Genomic DNA, 19828 nt, shown 5'->3' with positions numbered 1-19828 from the left:
TCTTCTTCTTCTTCTTCTTCTTCTTCTTCTTCTTCTTCTTCTTCTTCTTCTTCTATATTTATATCCCGCCCATCTGGCTGGGTTTCCCAACAGAATTAAAAGCACAATAAAACATCGAACATTAAAAACCTCCCGAAACAGGGCTGCCTTCAGATCATCTTCTAAAAGTCAGATACAATGGTACCTCGGGTTACAGACGCATCGGATTACAGACCCCCATTAACCCAGAAATAGTCCCTTGGGTTAAGAACTTTGCTTCAGGATGAGAACAGACATCGCGTGGCGGCAACGGGAGGCCCCATTAGCTAAAGTGGTACCTTAGGTTAAGAACAGTTTCAGGTTAAGAACGGACCTCCGGAACAAATTAAGTTCTTAACCGGAGGTCCCACCATAGTTGTTTATTTCCTTGACATCTGATGGAAGGGTGTTCCACAGGACGGGCACCTCTACTGAGAAGGCCCTCTGCTTGGTTCCCTGCAACCTCACTTCTCATAGGGAAGGAACTGCCAGAAGGCCCTCGGAGCTGGACCTCAGTGTCTGGGCTGAGCGATGGGGGTGGAGATGCTCCTTTAGGTATAAACACATACTTAACACATAGAGTGGGTCTTTAAACCATACAGCTTAGCACCAGCACATAGCCAAACAGGATCAGGTCCAAAAAGAGTGTGAGAATTTGCAGGGCTGATTTTTCTTTGGAAAAACAGCAAATTTTAAATGTGGTTAACAAAACAAAAGAACAAAAAAAAAACCCTTGAGCTGACTTTCTGAAATTTGGCAGTTAATTCCCTCTGGAGGGACTACCATATGTCCAAATTACATGCACCTATGGGAGAAAACAAATAAGTTATGGTCCTTTTGGTTCCCTCATTCTGAGTGAATGAGAATACTGAAGATTCAAGTATCTAGGTTGTGATTCAGATCCAGGGTCCTGACTGGTTCATATTGGGTCTGGGTTGCACCTAATCAGGACCAGATCCAAAACTGATTGTACAATGCTTGCACCTGCATTTCCTGATAGTAAACACCACTCCCACCAATGCAGTCCATTGGATCAGCTGTTTCCAGTGTCCCTTGATGAAATTTGGCACTGAAGCAACACGCTGGCTGTGGCTGATGGGAGTTGTAGTTTGGAACATCTGGAGGGCAAGACGCCAGCCAAAGCTGAAACTCTTCTATCAATATGTATTTTCCTGGAGAGCTGGGAACTGTAGTTTCATTGGAAACTTGGGTTTGTTTGGTTTTTGAGATAATTGTTAGCTTGCTAGACTACAATTTCCAGGAATCTCTGGGGGAAGCCAATGCATTATAAAAGTGGCAAATGTTTGTAGTACTGAAGTGTTGCAGAGGATTCTGGATGGCAGCCATGGCTGGGCTAAGAGAAAACAATTTGACTTCCAGATATTTTTGCAGATTGGCAGGATCAGATGAGGCAGGAGAGGGGTCACCATTGTTCACTGATAAAAAGCAGAGGTTTGAACAAAGAACTGCTAGTTCCTAGGAGAGAGAGGGAGAGAATGAATAAGTTTATATGGAAGTGTAACAATTAAATACTGCCAGGAGAAGAAAGAAGGGAGGATTCACAGCCAAAACAAAGCCCAACTGAGCCTCCAACCTCCTCTTTGGGCTCTGGGAAGTTTCTACTCATGAGCCACGATGACTTTCCAGCTTCCCCCTCCATTTCCAGGTTCCTGGCATTACACATACATGTTGCCGCACAGAAATAGATCACGTGCAAGAGGGGAGTTGCCTGTACATCATTTTATTTTATAAAGTGTATATTTTTAATGGCTGATGTTTTTCACATTTTGAATTTTTAAAACTCAACTCATTATTAACTTCTGACCTTTATATATAAAAAACCAAGAACATATAAACTGCTTAGAGGTGTTTACAGCTAAAAGATATGCAAATCTGTTAAATAAGTAAAATAAATGTAGAGATGATGGGCACTAGATTGGCTGGCCCTGATATAAGGCTTTCCTCCTTTCACCCCCATGAAGTCAAGATCAAAATCAATCACTCTCACCTCACAGCGGGTGGGGCATCAGGGGTGACTGGCCCTCCATACACCTTCCCTCCCAGCCAGTTCCATGATTTGGCCCTCCTCCTTTCTTACCTCTTCCTGGTGAGGCTGAGGAGCCTCTGTGCCTCATCCCTGCAGTTGATAGCTTTGAGGACATCAGCCGTCACCAGCACGGCATAATCCTCCATGTAGAAACTCAGGAGGAGTTGGCTCAGGTCCATGACATCTGCCTTCTTCAGCCGCCCCAGGGGAATGTTGTCATGGCCCTCACTGACAGGGAACTCGTGGAGCTTGAACTTGAACCTGTTGAGATCATCCTCATCCAAGTTATCCAGAGTAGAGAGCAGGCAGTCTCTGATGCTCCTCACCGTTGCTCTGCATTATCACCCCCAGAAGCAGGGAAAAGCAGGCACAAAACAAGAGAAGCTCAGCAAAGGAACCCGGGAAGGAGCCACACCATCTGCAAGTGCTACCAACTTCCATGGCTGGGATTGGCACAGAGGGAGCAGAAAGAGATGTGGGTTGAGATGGTCCTTATCGGCCATAAGGGCCAAGCATCACAATGCTGAGATGGGAGCTAAACCTCCTCCTGCTCTTTAAAGATTAAAAGGCAACACCTGTCGCTTCAGGGTTTTTAATCCTGTGTGCTGTGAGAGTGTGTTTCTTTCCATTTCCATTTCCGTTAATTAATTGTTTCCTATGAAACTTACTTAACAATACATAAAATCATTTCAGATCCAATACTGCTGCCGACTGGGGGATAAAGATCTCCACCAATTGAAAAAACAAGGCCATTCGAAAGAGCATGGAGAAAGCGCTTAACTGATATGTAACAGGATGCAGTTCCAAAGGGCAGTTGCTGCCAGAAAAAAGACTCATTTCCAAAACGGACCTCCTGAAGAGATGGTACCAGGAGGTTTTGTATTGCAAAGTGCACAGAAATCCCTGGGGTATAAAAGGGGCAAGTCTATCATTTTGGCATCGTGATCTCACACTGAGTAGCAGTAACAATAACAATAACAATAATTTTTTATACCCTGCCCATCTGGCTGGGTTTCCCCAGGGACCCTAGGCGGCTCCCAACAGAATATTAAAAACATGATAAAACATTGGCCCTCAAAGAGGTATCTGATCATCCTCAGGCCAAAAAGATTAATTGCCCCTGTCCTGAAGAATTATGTCTCCATCTCTTCCGCTGCCCGATTCCAAATTGTGCAACAGGCTAGTCTTATAATCTCTGAGTCACGGAAAAAGAAAAAGCAGCCGTGTCTCCCTTCCCTGGAGGGAACCTTCCATGCAACTGATAGGTAAAGGTAATGGACCCCTGACCATTACGTCCAGTCGTGACCGACTCTGGGGTTGCGGGTGCTCATCTCGCGTTATTGACCAAGGGAGCCGGCGTACAGCTTCCAGGTCATGTGGCCAGCATGACAAAGCCGCTTCTGGCGAACCAGAGCAGCACATGGAAACGCCGTTTACCTTCCCGCTGTAGCGGTTCCTATTTATCTACTTGCACTTTGACGTGCTTTTGAACTGCTAGGTTGGAAGGAGCTGGGACTGAACAACCTCCTGTTGCGGGGATTCGAACTGCCGACCTGATCGGCAAGCCCTAGGCTCTGTGGTTTAACCCACAGCGCCACCCGCGTCTGATAGGTAGAGTGGCCCAATTTAGCTTCTGTTGACTTTGCACATTTGTAGGTTTCTGCCCCTCCAGAGACCGCAGTGCAGCAGATACCGAAATAGCACCACCCCTTCAATATCTGCTGCCTGCCTGTGGTAGCTGCTTCATTGTCCCTAATAGAAGGGTTGGCCTTTCATGAGGAACTCTTAAGCCCTACCTGCTTTCCACACTGTGTCCGGATGCAGCATGGGACAGAGTGTAGCAACAAGCACCTGGAAAAACGAGAGAAAAGGTGTGTTTATGAAACATGCAGGGACTATGGGGAAATCATAAGCATTGGACATGAACCCACGATTTGCAAATCTCTCCAGCATTTTGCATCATGAACAAGTGTGTTGATTGAGTTCACTACCAACAAGCAAATGGGAGCAGGGAAAGAAAGTCAGGAAAGCAGAAGCATTCCCAGTGTGTTCAATTTGCAAGGTTGCCGTCTTGACAATTTCTGGGCTGGACTGAATTATTTATTTTAAGGGGGGAAACCAGAGAAAGTGTGCCTGGCACAGCTGGAAACACACTATTTAGAAAAATGTGGTTGCTGCTGTGTGGGGTGATAGTGAGGGTGCTGGGAGTTGTTGGGAGATGCTTAGCAAACTAAAGTTCCCAGGATTCCCCACCACGGCTGAAATGGTGTAAGATGGCTTTCTAAAAAGTATGGTGTGCTGCTGCAAGCCAACTATGGCTGGCCGTCCTGCCTGCCGACTCCCAATCTATCAATGCAGAGGTTTCCTGGCCCAAACAATGACTAATCAAATAAGACAATCCTAATATTCTATCAAATGCATTTCTTAAGGAACCAGTCACTCCTCTGTCCCCAGTACTGGAATTCTAAATAGACAATAAACCTTTGTGAACAGTAGTTAAGGAAAGGGTTGTTCTCTACCCTTAGGAAGGCGTAGCACAGTAAAAAGCAGCAGGTTCTCTGGTTCAGGGGGCCATGCATATCTGGGGAACTCTAGTACATTCCCCATTCTCACCAAAATGGTGCCCCATCTTGATAGAACTCTGAATACATAATAAAACACATAATAAAAACTTCATTCGTTTTTATCTGGTCTCATATCTCTAATCATGTCTTTATAGTCAGTTTTATCAAGGCCCATTTTTAGGACTTTATGCTACAAATGTTACTTACCGGTACAGTGGTACGTCGCAAGACGAATGCCTTGCGCAACGAAAAACTCTCAAGATGAAAGCGTTTTGCAATGTTTTCGGCGCTTCGCAAGATGAAGTTTTCTATGGCCGCGCTTCGCAAGACGAAGTTTTTTGGCAGTTTTTTTTTTTTGCTGTGGCAAACTGTGCTTCGCAAGACGAAAATCTTGCTAGACGAAGCGACTCGCGGAACGAATTACTTTTGTCTTGCGAGGCACCACTGTACTTATATCTTGCACTCAGTTATACAGCTGCAAATAAAACGCTTTATGTGTGTTGTAAAGTGGAAATGTGACACTAGATGGTGAAAGTGAGCTATGGCAAATTCAATGTATTTTTCAAAACGTTTTTTTAAAAAGCATTTTCATAGCATTTTTTTAATATGTGTGCAAATTTAACCTTATACTGCCATAACACAAATTCTCCAGCTGGCTCACATGGATAAACAAAGCAACAAACATGCATTAACATGCAGTTAGAAAAACAATTTAAAAATAATATTTTAACAACTGACACTCAGCTGAAAACTGAGAAGTCCAGGCTGTAAAACATACAGGGAGAAATTAAATGTTGCCCTCTGTGACCTTTCCTCCTTGTCAGACACAGCTATCCCTCCCCAACAGCCAAGTACACACACTGTACGCTTTCCTGCTGTTCTGGGGGTTCTCCTTGACCCTCCAAAGTGCATTTGAGGGAAGTGGCGGGTGAAGGGAGGAAAGCCCAATTGCACTATCATGAGCATTTGCACTGGATTCCGTTAGCACACTGGGTGAGCTGAATCCAAGCCAAAGCTGTTTCTACAAAATTTAGCTGTGTTGAAAGACCTTCACCTGGCACCAAAGGAGACTATAAGCAATGGGGAACCTGCACCAGAAGGCGATTCCCTAACATTCCAAAAGTGACTTTTCCGTGGTACTGTATCACCAGCCCCTCTGTGCTGCCATTGGGAGGAAGGTGGGATTTAAGTACGAGGAAATAAGTAATTAAAACCTGCTGACCTTGTTCTGAGTGTGGAGGAGAAGACATCATCTCAGAAGACTTTAATTCCTCTGAAAGAGAACAGGAAAGAGGCAGTCAAAGAGGGAATGTGCCTGCGATGTCCTTTATCACCCTGCCTCCCAAATTATGATTAAAAAATCCTTCCAGTAGCACCTTAGAGACCAAGTTTGTCATAGGTATGAGCTTTTGTGTGCATGCACACTTCTTCAGATACCTCTGAAGAAGAAGTGTGTATCTGAAGAAATCTGCGTGCACACGAAAGCTCATACCTATGACAAACTTAGTTGTTCTCTAAGGTACTACTGGAAGGATTTTTTTAAAATTTTTTTTGACTATGTCAGACCTACCTCTAACTAGTCCCAAATTATGGTCCAGCCTTCTGATTTTCTTACAATGAAGCTCACCTTGTGTCACACAGGCCTCCCAGATGAGTTCGTTCTTGCGCTTCTCCATCACGCTGAAGTTGAACATGTCTTGCATATGCTCAGCAGACAGTTCCACGTACTGCTGCAGCTTGTCAGCATCCAGATATTGAAACTCCACTTCCTGTGGGGAAGCATGAAACCTCCTTATGTGCAAACAGGGCTTAGCCCAGTCGGCCATTCCAAAGGAGTCAAATTAAGGGTGACAAGGGATCCTGGTGGAGTCTCCCCCACCCTTCTCATACTTCACAGCCATGGCTCTGCCCTAGCAAAACCTTTCATCATTTTTGCGTCTCACCTTGGGACAGACTCTGACATCATTGACATCATTGACCACAAAGAAGCGAGAGCCAATCGTCAGAGGCCTGAGGGTCCAGGGGGGTTTGTCTATTCTCCGTGAAGGGCTCTGTACTTCATGCTCATGAACCGCCTGGGAAAGGCAAAGGTCACTTTTGAGATATGCAAGAAAGGTAACCAACTTCTGGGAGACTGAATCCCCCTACCTCTTTCTTGGCTTTGTTGCAGCATGTAAGGCAGGGATGGGGAAGCTGCAAACTTCCAGATGCCTTTGGATTCCTATCAGCCACAGCCAGTATGGGTCAGGAATGATGGGTTTTGTAGTTCTAAGAGCATCTGCAGAGACACAGATTCTCCATCTTCAATATAAAGAAAACTAAACCTCTTTGGCATCAGAAACCAAAATATGGACAGGCAATTTTCTGACTCTATGGGGAGCAGTTGAAATTGCAAAGGCAGTTCATCTCTTATGTGCCAGCCTTGCACACCAGAAGCAATGTTTTTCCAAAGTTCTTGCAGAAAGCTCGTAACTACTAAACGAAGCAAGGATAATTTGCTCATCACTAAATGCATTTACTTTGAAGGTAGCACCACTGATTTCAGAGAAGGCTGAGTGTACTTAGAATTATAGAACAAACATATTTTGTTCACACGATTGACTAACAATGCTGTCTATGGAACCAAGCAGAGCATTTGGAAAGGAGCTTGCTCAGAAAATGAAAAATGCTTATTTCAGTATTGGAAAACTCACTTTTAAACACCACTACTGGTGGGAACCAAAATACAGTGGTGCCTCGCTAGACGAAATTAATTCGTTCCAGGACTCAATTCGTCCTACGAAAATTTCGTCTAGCGAGGCACCGTTTCCCATAGGAATGCATTTAAAGTCAATTAATGCGTTCCTATGGGCTCCGGGGGGAACTGGTGGCGGCGGTGGCGCTTGTTCTCTTGGCTTGGGGAAGGCAGGCAAGCGCTTCCCCGAGCCAAGAGAGCAAGCGCCGCTGCTGCCAACAACAGAGCCGGATCGGACGAAGCTTCGGAGGTGTCCAAAACCGCGCTCCATGCCGGCTGTGCGCGGCAAGACGCGGTGGCGGAGGAACGTTCCCTCGCCGTCGCGTCTTGCCTGCCTCCCCTGACATGGAGCGTGGCTTTGGAGGTGTACGAAACCGCGCTCCATGCCGGCTGTGCGCGGCAAGTTGCGCTCAGTGCCAGCGGAACTCAAAGGGGAACCAGCTGCAGCAGGGAAAGAAGGCAAAGGGAGATGAGCTGAGAGGCGGTGACAGCTGTCAGTGCCTCTCAGCTGAGCTTCCTTTGCCTTCTTCCCTTGCTACACCTGGTTCACCTTTCGCTAGATGAATGCCCTGATTTTCTGATCGGAGGTTTTTATGGCCACGCTTCACAGGACGAAGTGGTGGCCATAGAAAATCTCGTCGTATAGCGAGGCAACCTCCGATCAGAAAATCCTTTCGTTAAGCAGAATTTTCGTCTAGCAGGGCGTTCGTCTAGCGAGGCACCACTGTAACTCAGTTGAAGAGCAACTGCTAATCTTCTCTCCAGGGGCAGGTTGATGTTGGCTAGCCATTTGGTAAATTAGCTAAAGCCCAACAAAGGGAGATACAGTTCATGAACCATGACACACTGTGGTGCATAATTTTGTATAGTTACTCTGTCAGGCTTACTACAATCAGGCAAATGATCCAGGCGATCTGGAATACCAATCAGAGTTGGAGAATCCCAGTTACCTTTCTCACGGAAGAGTCATTGGGAAGGAGGTACAGATGGAATTTTGGTGAATTGAATCGAAGCATTTGATAGAGCAGTGCCACAGAGTGGACCAATATCTTCCGCTTAAACCATGACCATGACGTTCTCAAAATGGCACCACGGGGAGAGAAGTTTGGGTTTTCCAACACAACATGATATGGCCCCACTCTGTCTGGCTTCTCCAGACTCATCCCCCCTTCCACAAAATGTGCAATGTGGACTTGGGAATCACTTTTGCCTGGAAAGCAGAACAAAGGAAAAACAAACAAACATGTCACAAGTGGGAATTTATTCAAAGAAAGAAGGCAGGCCTAGTGAGCATAGCAACTCATTCTGGTAGATCCAGCCCTGTTATGTACTGAGCTGAATCCTTGAACAATAGGATTCAGAATCAGCGGGAGCTACCCAATCCAACTCCAGGTGGAAGTGAATCCGCAACCTGATTGGCCTGCTGGAGCAGCCAATCAGGCGGCTGGCAGAAGTGAATCTGCTACCTGATTGGCCTGTAGGAGCAGCCAATCAGGCTGCAGGCAGAAGTCAATCCACAATATAATTTGCCCACAGGTGTAGCCCTGAAGTAGCCAATCACGCAAGGCCCATTGTGTAAATAATGTATATAAGCAGATGGTTTTGGGAAAAGAGCGATTCGTCTTCTCTTCTTCTCCTTGATGAATATGAGCTGAATAAAGAGCATGAAATTCACTCTCGACTCCGAGTATATTTCACTGGCGACGAAGGTGGGATCCTGCTGAGCTGACCGCCACCACGCACTGCACCGCAGCACCGCCACCTGCTGCACCGCTGCATCGCACCGTGCATCCAGGCTTCAGCTCCAGGACCCAAGGAACCCAGAATGGCAACCGACAGCAGCTTCTCGCCATTCAACCCAGCATCAGGAGACTGGGAAGGGTACGCCGCCCGTTTCAACTTCCTCCTGCAAGCGAAAGAAGTCACCAACGATGCCATGAAGAGGGCGACATTCTTCAGCGTCTGTGGAGAGGAGACGTTTGAAATCGCCCGGGCTCTCCTTGCACCTAGAGATGTCGCTACCGTCTCTTACAAAACAATAATGGAACGGCTGAAGGAGCACTTTTCACCACAGCCCTCGGTGGTAGCTTGCCGAAATGCCTTCTACGCAAAGCGGCAAGCCCCGGGGGAAACCATAACTGGGTTTGTGACCTCCCTCCGCCAAGCCGCCCAGTTATGCAACTTCTCAGAGTTGGAGAACATGCTTCGTGACCGCCTCGTCGGTGGCCTGAGGGACGAGATGTTGCAACGACGCCTCTACGCCAAAAAAGACCTCACGTTCCAGATTGCTCTGGAGGAAGCCCTGGCAACCGAAGCCGCCGAGAGGTCAACGCAAGAGGCACGACCGGCCCCGCCATCCCAACCGAGGGTCTACCACGAAGACCTCACCGACGAATCCGAATCTGACAGGGAGGAAGTACACCGAGTACAGCGGCGCACTCAAGCAGCACACACACCACAGCAGCCTCGACGAGAAGGAGGGAACTGTGCAAGCTGTGGGGAGAACCACGAGAGGAGGACCTGTCGTTTCCGCAACGCAGAGTGCAGGCAGTGCAGAAAATTGGGACACATCGCCCGGGTGTGTCGGGCTCGACTCACCCGTCGACAAGCATCAGATGACCGACCCAGGAGCCCCAGGTCACACGGCACCATGCACCAAGGCAACTCGACGGAGATCACGGACTACCAGGTATTCCAGTTGCCCCATCCCAGCACAGAGAAAATTTATATAGAGGTACAGATAGAGGGAGCCCCATGCCGCATGGAGCTGGACACGGGTTCAACTCTATCCATAATCTCGGCCCGAACATTAAGGGAACTGTGCCCTAATGGGGGTCCCAAACTAAGGCCGGCCCCATTCACCCTCCGGGACTTCCAGAAACGTAAGGTCCCTACAATGGGGGTGGGGACCTTCAGGGTGCAATATCGAGGGCGAAAGCAACAATTGGACTTGCTGGTAGTTAAGGGCCCCTACGTTAGCTTACTGGGACTGGCATGGTTTGGACCTCTGGGGCTAGCCGTTACCGGGGTGAACCGCACTAGCTTACAAGTGGACGTGGACGCCATATGCAAAGAGTTTCCAGGGGTTTTCGATGGGGCATTGGGACGATATACAGGACCCCCCATTGCCCTACAGCTAGACCCCGCTGTACGACCCATCAGGCACAAGGCCCGCCGGGTCCCGTTCGCCCTGAAACCCCGCATAGACGAGGAATTGGACCGGCTCGTGGAGCAAGGAGTGCTGGAGCCGGTGCCCAACGCCCCCTGGGAAACTCCAATTGTCACACCCGTCAAGCCTAACGGTTCGGTCGGCATCTGTGCAGACTACAAATGCACCATAAACAAGGCTCTCACGGCCCATGCATACCCAGTGCCAGTGGTCAGCCATGTCCTCGCCACCCTGGCTGGGTCAAAAATCTTTGGCAAACTGGACTTGGCCCAAGCGTATCAACAGTTGCCTGTGGACGAAGCCACAGCAGAGGCTCAGACGATTGTGACGCACAGAGGGGCATTCAGAGTAAAGCGGCTGCAATTTGGCGTTAGCGTGGCACCAGGCATATTCCAGAATCTAATGGACTCCCTCCTTAAAGGGATTCCTGGCGTCACCCCCTTCTTCGATGATGTACTGATCGCCGGGCCCACACCAGAGGAATTTGAGGACCGCCTCCGCTCCGTCCTGCACCGTTTCCAGACGGCGGGCCTCAAGGTGAAGCGGGAAAAGTGTTTACTGGGAGTGCCGCAGGTGGACTTTCTGGGATTTAAGGTGGACGCAGAAGGGGTCCATCCAACCGGTGACAAGGTACGGGCCATTTGTGAGGCCCCAGCGCCCAAGAGCAAGCCCGAACTTCAGTCATTCTTGGGACTATTGAACTTTTACCATGCCTTCCTTCCCCATAAGGCAGCGGTAGCGGAGCCCCTACACAGACTCCTAGATAAAAGGGCCCCTTGGGTGTGGGGCCAGCGACAAAGGGCCGCATTCCAGGCAGTCAAGGACTTGCTCGTCTCGAACTCGGTCTTGGCACACTTCGACGAGAGGCTGCCAGTGGTGCTGGCATGCGACGCCTCTCCCTATGGCATCGGCGCTGTCCTGGGACACCAACTCCCGGATGGAAGAGAGGTGCCGGTGGCATACTTCTCCCAGACGCTTGCTGCAGCCGAACGAAACTACTCACAGATTGACAAGGAGGGTCTGGCAATCGTGAAGGGCGTAAAAAAATTCCATGATTTCTTGTACGGGCGGCCCTTTACCATAGTGACTGACCACAAGCCGTTGCTTGGCCTGTTTGCCCCCGAGAAGCAGACCCCCCAAGTGTTGTCTCCACGTGTCCTCAGGTGGTCAATTTTCCTTGCCGGCTACCAGTATGCACTAATCCACCGCCCTGGGAAGGCGATGGGCCACGCAGACGCACTCAGCAGGCTACCACTACCAGAAACAGGCCCCGACCCAGCGCCTGCGCAAGAGGTTATGACCCTGGAGCTGCTTCCCGACCGACCCATTCAGGCACAAGAAGTTGCGCACCATTCCACAAAAGATAGGGTCATCTCCCGGGTCCTGGACTGGGTGTGGCGAGGATGGCCCAGCAGCAGCCCCGGGCCAGAATTCGCGGGCTACACAAACCGCAAACATGAACTGTCGGCCCACAAGGGGTGCCTGTTATGGGGAAGCAGGGTTGTTGTTCCCCAGCCCCTCCGCAAAAGGGTCCTCACAGCCCTACACGAGACACACCCAGGGGTAGTGAGGATGAAGGCCCTTGCCAGGAGTTATGTGTGGTGGCCGGGGATTGACAGAGAGATGGAGGCCTGGGTCCAACACTGCCAGACCTGCCAAGAATCCCGCCCGGATCCCCCAAGGGCCCCAGTCCAGCCCTGGGAGTCCGCCCGACATCCATGGTCACGCTTGCACGTGGACTTCGCTGGCCCCTTCCAGGGAAAAACATTCTTCATAGTGGTGGATTCCTACACCAAATGGCTGGAGGTCGCACTGGTACCGTCCACTTCTACGGCGGCAGCCATCCGGGTACTACGTAAGCTGTTTGCAACCCACGGGCTCCCTGACTCCCTCGTCTCAGACAATGGAACCGCATTCACGTCAGAGGAGTTCCAGACCTTCACAGCGCAGAACGCCATCCGCCACATCCGCTCAGCACCATTCCACCCTGCCACCAATGGCCAAGCGGAGCGCATGGTGCGGACCACCAAGGACAGCCTCCGCCGCATAACACAAGGGGACTGGGAATACCGCCTTGCCGCATTTCTTCTAGCACAGCACAGCACCCCAAGCACAACGACGGGCCGGAGCCCAGCGGAACTACTCATGGGCCGGCGCCTTGCAACTAGACTGGACCGACTTCACCCCGACAGAGCTCAGGATGAGGTAGTGGTGGGGAAAGGCAGGAACCCCCGGACATTTGTGGCCCAGGACCCAGTGTATGCAAAGAATTTTGGGGCAGGCCCAGCATGGGTACCCGCCACAGTCACCAAGGTGACCGGTCCCGTGTCGTACGAGGTACTAACGGAAGGGGGGCAATGTTGGCGCCGCCACTGCGACCAGCTACGGCGACGATTCCCAGGAGGAACCCGGGAGGAGAGCGGGACAGAGGGGTCCCAAGGGGACAGCAGGGCAGTGAGGCCTGTAGAGCGAGAGGGGTGGGCAGGGGAAGCAGAAGCAGTAGGCACAGAGGGGCGCCCCGAGGCTGGAAGGACACCGGAACCAGAGTCACAACCTAGTGGTTCAGTGGCGCCAGACCAGACAGCCCCGGCACAGCCAGCAGCCTCGGAACACGAGCCAGAACCAGAACCCCTGACCAAGGAACACCCCAGGCCACAACGCACACGGAGGCGGCCAGCAGACCTTGGGGACTACGAATGCAACTTCCCGGGCAGGACTGGAACTTAGAGGGGAGGGGTGTTATGTACTGAGCTGAATCCTTGAACAATAGGATTCAGAATCAGCGGGAGCTACCCAATCCAACTCCAGGTGGAAGTGAATCCGCAACCTGATTGGCCTGCTGGAGCAGCCAATCAGGCGGCTGGCAGAAGTGAATCTGCTACCTGATTGGCCTGTAGGAGCAGCCAATCAGGCTGCAGGCAGAAGTCAATCCACAATATAATTTGCCCACAGGTGTAGCCCTGAAGTAGCCAATCACGCAAGGCCCATTGTGTAAATAATGTATATAAGCAGATGGTTTTGGGAAAAGAGCGATTCGTCTTCTCTTCTTCTCCTTGATGAATATGAGCTGAATAAAGAGCATGAAATTCACTCTCGACTCCGAGTATATTTCAAGCCCCTATGAGGCAGTTCCCTAAGGCTCCCTCCCCCCCCCGGGTTCTTCCCAAGCAATCTGAGACTCCATCGCTATATCTGTATATTTGCTCTGCCCTCTTCATACCTCTTTAGTGGCTTTGAGAAGGGGGCAGGAAGGCTCTTGCACCCATCAGAGTAATGTGCCTCTCTCCCTAAGGCGGGCAGAAGCTTCACAGGCTTTGAGAAGGAGGTGCCAGGAGAACCCTTAGGAAACTAGCCTATTCCCCCAAGTCCACTGACCACATGCCACTATACCTCTTCTGGTTCTGGGAGACCAGTGGGGAAGAGAGTTAGGAAGGAGAGACTCTCCTGGCTTCTTCAGCAGCCTGCCTCACATCTGTCTCCTGGCCCACCTCATCTCCAGACTTCACTTCAGCCTCCAATTCTGCACTGCTCTCGGCCTCGGCCTCTTTCTGCTCACTAAACCCTGTTACCTCTCCAGCTGCTGACACCACATCCTCCCAGGCTGCTCCCTCTGATCCCTCGTCATTGTCCCACCAGCAATCTCCAGGCTCTTGAGTCTTCTTCCCCTGGGGGGTTTCCCAAATGGTGCCTCCCATCACTCCTCTGCATCCAGCCTGTGCATGACCTCCCCTGAGTTTGGATGACAAAGCTCATCACTGCACAACTTCCCTTCCTGTTACATGAAAGTACAGTGGTACCTCGGTTTTCGAATGTCTCTGTTGATGAACATTTCGGATTTCAAACAGCATAAACCCAGAAGTAAATGCTTCGGTTTTGGAACACGCCTTGGAAGTTGAACATGCCATGTGGCTTCCGCTGAGTGCAAGTTACTTCTGTTTTCCTATCTGCCAACTGGTTTTCGAATGTTTCAGAACTTGAACAATCTTCCGGAATAGATTACGTTCAAAAACCGAGGTACCACTGTATTAATTTTGTTACAAGCTTTTTTTACCCACCATACCTGCAAGACACAAGAAGTGAGGGAAGTGAACAGCTGCCACAGCCTCTGCTGGATCTGCTTCAATGTTGATCAAAGGCCCAGTGACAACCCAGTCCTCTGTGTTCTGTTCGGCCAGGTGCTTAGACCATGAATCAAAGTGGTAAGTGATGGTCACAGCTCCTCTCACCTCAAATATGACATCAGTATACAAGCAAAGGAAGGATCCAGCCTCTGTGAAGCACAGTCTGAATGGCACAAAGGGGAAAATGGAAAGGGAAGTGGTTTGAACACCAGCTGGACACCCTCTGCATCTTCCTGATGGGAAGCAATCCCCACCCCAGCTACCTGGACTCAATAATATTTGACCGTAAAATCTGAAAGAAACAGTACAACTGGTGAGAGCATAGTGTTGATCAGTGCTATTCTTCTAGAAAAAGAGGTGCCCGAACTTACCATGAATGCTTCCCTTGTTCTCTTACAATGGCAGGTGCTGGAACTCAGTTCCAGTGAGGTCTGGTTGAAAAAAAGCCCTAGGGCTGATAATGCCAAGGTTGCAAGGTTGCCAAGCTCTTTGCTCTCATACTTTAAAGGCTCACTGGGTTCTGGGAGCGGGGTGGTGGTGGGTCTGGAATGCTTTCTAATGACATGTCAACCAGGTGTTGCTCTGGCTCTCCCATGTTATCCCAACTTTCCCCTCATTTGCCTCCGAGCTGCAACCTCCCTCAAACCCTTGTTGTAAATCTATACTGTCTTCCTCTTCCTCCTCCCTGGAAGGATTGGGGGGGGGTGACTCCACCACTCCTCCTCTGCCCAGTCCCTGACACAGATGTAGTTTGGGAATGTTTTAGAGAGCAGCACCACATGTGATTATTGTGAGATCTTCATATACCAGATGTGTTCTGCGGAACACTTCTCGGAAACCTAAAAAGAAATTCAATGTATATAATGTTCCCTGAAAAGAGAAAGCTTTGCATAAATGTCCCCACCTCCTTCCGGTATCTCCAGCAAAGGTTATCTTTGGTTTTATACATTTTGTGAATTTTAATTGGTGTTATATACCATTTGTTGAACATTTTAATCATATTTTCTCTGATTTATGCATGTGTGGTGGAATTGTGGGGAAATTAAAAACTTTTAGAACCGGGTATTTGAAGGTATTAAAATATCATATATAGATATATATACCCGAATCCTTCTTATTGGGAATAGAATCATAGAATCATAGAATCATAGAGTTGGAAGAGACCACAAGGGCCATCCAGTCCAACCCCCTGCCAAGCAGGAAACACCATCAAAGCATTCCTGACAGATGGCTGTCAAGCCTCTGCTTAAAGACCTCCAAAGAAGGAGACTCCACCACACTCCTTGGCAGCAAATTCCACTGCCGAACAGCTCTTACTGTCAGGAAGTTCTTCCTAATGTTTAGGTGGAATTTTCTTTCTTGTAGTTTGAATCCGTTGCTCCGTGTCCGCTTCTCTGGAGCAGCAGAAAACAACCTTTCTCCCTCCTCTATATGACATCCTTTTATATATTTGAACATGGTTATCATATCACCCCTTAACCTTCTCTTCTCCAGGCTAAACATACCCAGCTCCCTAAGCCGTTCCTCATAAGGCATCGTTTCCAGGCCTTTGACCATTTTGGTTGCCCTCTTCTGGACACGTTCCAGCTTATCAGTATCCTTCTTGAACTGTGGTGCCCAGAACTGGACACAGTACTCCAGGTGAGGTCTGACCAGAGCAGAAGACAGTGGTACTATTACTTCCCTTGATCTAGATGCTATACTCCTATTGATGCAGCCCAGAATTGCATTGGCTTTTTTAGCTGCTGCATCACACTGCTGACTCATGTCAAGTTTGTGGTCTACCAAGACTCCTAGATCCTTTTCACATGTACTGCTCTCAAGCCAGGTGTCTCCCATCCTGTATTTGTGCCTTTCATTTTTTTTGCCCAAGTGTAGTACTTTACATTTCTCCTTGTTAAAATTCATCTTGTTTGCTTTGGCCCAGTTGTCTAATCTGTTAAGGTCATTCTGAAGTGTGATCCTGTCCTCTGGGGTGTTAGCCACCCCTCCCAATTTGGTGTCACCTGCAAACTTGCTCAGGATTCCCTCAAGCCCATCATCCAAGTCATTGATAAAGATGTTGAACAAGACTGGGCCCAAGACAGAACCCTGTGGCACCCCACTAGTCACTACTCTCCAGGATGAGGAGGAGCCATTGATGAGTACCCTTTGGGTTCGGTCAGTAAGCCAGTTACAAATCCACTGGTAGCATTGTCTAGCCCACATTTTACCAGCTTCTTTACAAGAATATCATGGGGCACCTTGTCAAAGGCCTTGCTGAAATCAAGATAGGCTACATCCACAGCGTTCCCTTCATCTACCAGGCTTGTAATTCTGTCAAAAAATGAGATCAGATTAGTCTGACATGACTTATTTTTCAGGAACCCATGCTGACTTTTAGTGATCACAGAGTTTCTTTCTAGGTGCTCACAGACTGTTTGCTTAATGATCTGCTCTAGAATCTTTCCTGGTATTGATGTCAGGCTGACTGGGCGGTAATTGTTTGGGTCCTCTCTTTTCCCCTTTTTGAAAATAGGGACAACATTTGCCCTCCTCCAGTCTGCTGGAACTTCGCCTGTTCTCCAGGAATTTTCAAAGATTATTGCCAGTGGTTCTGAAATCACCTCTGCCAGTTCTTTTAATACTCTTGGATGTAGTTCATCTGGCCCTGGAGACTTGAATACATCTAAACTAGCCAAGTATTCTTGTACTACCTCCTTACTTATTCTGGGCTGTATTTCACCTGCTGAATCATCTGCTCCATATTCTTCAGGTCGGGCGTTGTTTTCTTTCTTGGAGAAGACTGAGGCAAAGAAGGCATTGAGGAGTTCTGCCCTTTCTCTGTCCCCTGTTTGCATTTCACCATCTTCTCCTCTGAGTGACCCCACTGTTTCCTTGTTTTTCCTTTTGCTACGGACATACCCATAAAAGCCCTTTTTGTTGCTTTTAACCTCTCTGGCGAGCCTGAGTTCATTCTGTGCTTTAGCTTTTCTGACTTTGTCTCTACACGTGCTGGCTATATGTTTGAATTCCTCTCTGGAGATTTCCCCCCTTTTCCATTTTTTGTACATATCCCTTTTAAATCTTAACTCAGTCAAAAGTTCTTTAGATAGCCAGCCTGGCTTCTTTAGGCACCTTCCATGTTTCCATCTCATTGGTATTGCCTGAAGTTGTGCTTTTAATATCTCCCTTTTAACAAACTCCCAACCATCATGAACTCCCTTCCCTTTTAGTATTACTGTCCATGGGATTTCACCCAGCGTTTCCCTAAGTTTTCTGAAGTCGGCTTTCTTAAAGTCTAGAATTTGGACCTTAGTATGCTTGGTTGCTCCTTTCCGCTGGATAATAAACTCCAGAAGAGCATGGTCACTCCCACCTAATGATCCTGCCACTTCTACCCCACTAACCAAGTCATCACTATTGGTTAGGACCAGATCTAAAATGGCTGATCCTCTTGTTGCTTCTCCCACTTTCTGGACAATGAAGTTGTCTGCAAGGCCAGTGAGGAATCTGTTTGACCTTATGCTCTTGGCTGAGTTTGACATCCAACAAATATCAGGATAGTTGAAATCCCCCATTACTACTATCTCACTTCCTTTGGAATGCTTGGCCATCTGTTCCAGGAAGGCATCATCTGTGTCCTCAGTTTGGCTTGGGGATCTATAGTAAACTCCCACAATGAGATCACTGTTGTTTTTCTCTCCCTTAATTTTGACCCAGATACTCTCAATTTGGCTTTGAAGTTTTAAATCCTGGATCTCTTCACAGGTATACATATCCCTAACATATAAAGCTACTCCTCCTCCTTTCCTGTTTGGTCTATTTCTCTTAAATAGATTGTATCCCTCTATTACTACATTCCAGTCATGAGACTCATCCCACCAGGTTTCAGTGATGCCTATTATGTCATATTTAGTTTGCTGTACCAAGAGCTCAAGTTCATCTTGTTTATTTCCCATGCTCTGTGCATTAGTATACAGACATTGAAGACCGTTGATCATTCCCCCATGTCTCTTATTTAAGGATATTTTCGTCCCACCACTAGGTCTGCATGCTGCTTGCTCCATTTGGTCCTTGACATTTGGATGATCATCTTCAGCATTTGATAGACTCCTACCTTCAGGACCACTGTCTCCCTCCCCCACATAAGTCAGTTTAAAGCCCTCCTGATGAGGTTTTTGAGTTTTGTGGCAAAAACATTCCTCCCAACTTTTGTGAGGTGCAGTCCATCACTTGCCAGAAGTCCATCTTCAGGAAACTGCAGACCGTGATCAAGGAATCCAAACCGTTCCTGTTTGCACCATTTGCGAAGCCAGTTGTTCACTTCCCCTATTTTTCCCTCTCTCCCTGGGCCATGTCGTTCAACTGGGAGGACAGAAGAGATGACAATTTGTGCATCTAATTGCTTCAACTTCCTGCCCAGAGCCTCATAATCATTTTTGATCTTCTGTAAGCTATGGCTTGCAGTGTCATTGGTTCCCACATGCACCAAAAGGAAGGGGTATTTGTCGGTGGGTTTTATGATTCCTTGCAGCCGTTCTGTTACATCTTTGATCTTGGCCCCAGGTAGACAGCACACCTCTCGAGACATCTTGTCAGGCCCACAGATCACTGCTTCTGTACCCCTCAGTAGGGAATCCCCTATCACCACTACACGCCTCTTCATAGGCTTGGTTGGGATTCTTCCATGTGCTGTCCCTTCCAAGGTTACCTGCATATTCCCAGAGGACTGACTTTGCTGCTCGTCTTCATATTCCTCATCAACTGTGATGAGGGAGAGATCCTCAGGTGGAGTCTGTTCCTCGTCTTCCATGAGCACTTCAAAACGGTTGTGTAATTCTAAGCACTCAGAGCGATCCCTGGGCCTTCTACTTCTATGAGTCACGTTCCTCCATACATCTGGCTGCTGTGTTGGGGAACTGACCTCCTCCTCAGGGAGATCCCCTGTCTCCTCCTTGGTGCAGACAGTGTGCTCTGCTGCATCCAAGAAAAGCTCCAGCTCTTTAATTCTCTGGAGCGTAGATACACGCCCCTGAAGCTGCTGCACCTTCTCTTCCAGAAGGGCAACCTTGTTTTCTATTGGATAATGGATGAAGAAATAATGGATAAGAAATAAATAAATAAATAAATAAATTTCTTCATAATAATGGATGAAGAAATAAATAAACAAGATGAGAAAGTTTTTCTTTATGC

The 19828-nt window shown here is 48.5% G+C and overlaps 1 protein-coding gene across 1 annotated transcript in view; it reads right to left on the bottom strand.

Moving 5' to 3' along the window:
- LOC118095529 (caspase recruitment domain-containing protein 8-like) overlaps positions 1-14796 on the bottom strand; it is a 44429-nt gene extending 29633 nt beyond the window's left edge. Inside the window, exons 1-7 of the mRNA XM_088654733.1 lie at positions 14593-14796; positions 8314-8573; positions 6573-6704; positions 6257-6398; positions 5852-5902; positions 3862-3916; positions 2117-2398 (exon numbers count right to left, since the gene is read on the bottom strand). Coding sequence (XP_088510859.1) covers positions 2117-2398; positions 3862-3916; positions 5852-5902; positions 6257-6398; positions 6573-6704; positions 8314-8526 — 875 coding nt within the window. The 5' untranslated portion in view covers positions 8527-8573; positions 14593-14796. The remainder of the gene's footprint in view (positions 1-2116; positions 2399-3861; positions 3917-5851; positions 5903-6256; positions 6399-6572; positions 6705-8313; positions 8574-14592) is intronic.
- Positions 14797-19828: the final 5032 nt, after the last annotated feature.

This window comes from Zootoca vivipara, chromosome 12, assembly GCF_965207765.1.
Source record: "Zootoca vivipara chromosome 12, rZooViv2.hap1.1, whole genome shotgun sequence".
In the NCBI taxonomy this organism is placed as follows: domain Eukaryota; kingdom Metazoa; phylum Chordata; class Lepidosauria; order Squamata; family Lacertidae; genus Zootoca; species Zootoca vivipara.
This window is presented reverse-complemented; position numbering and strand designations above follow the sequence as displayed.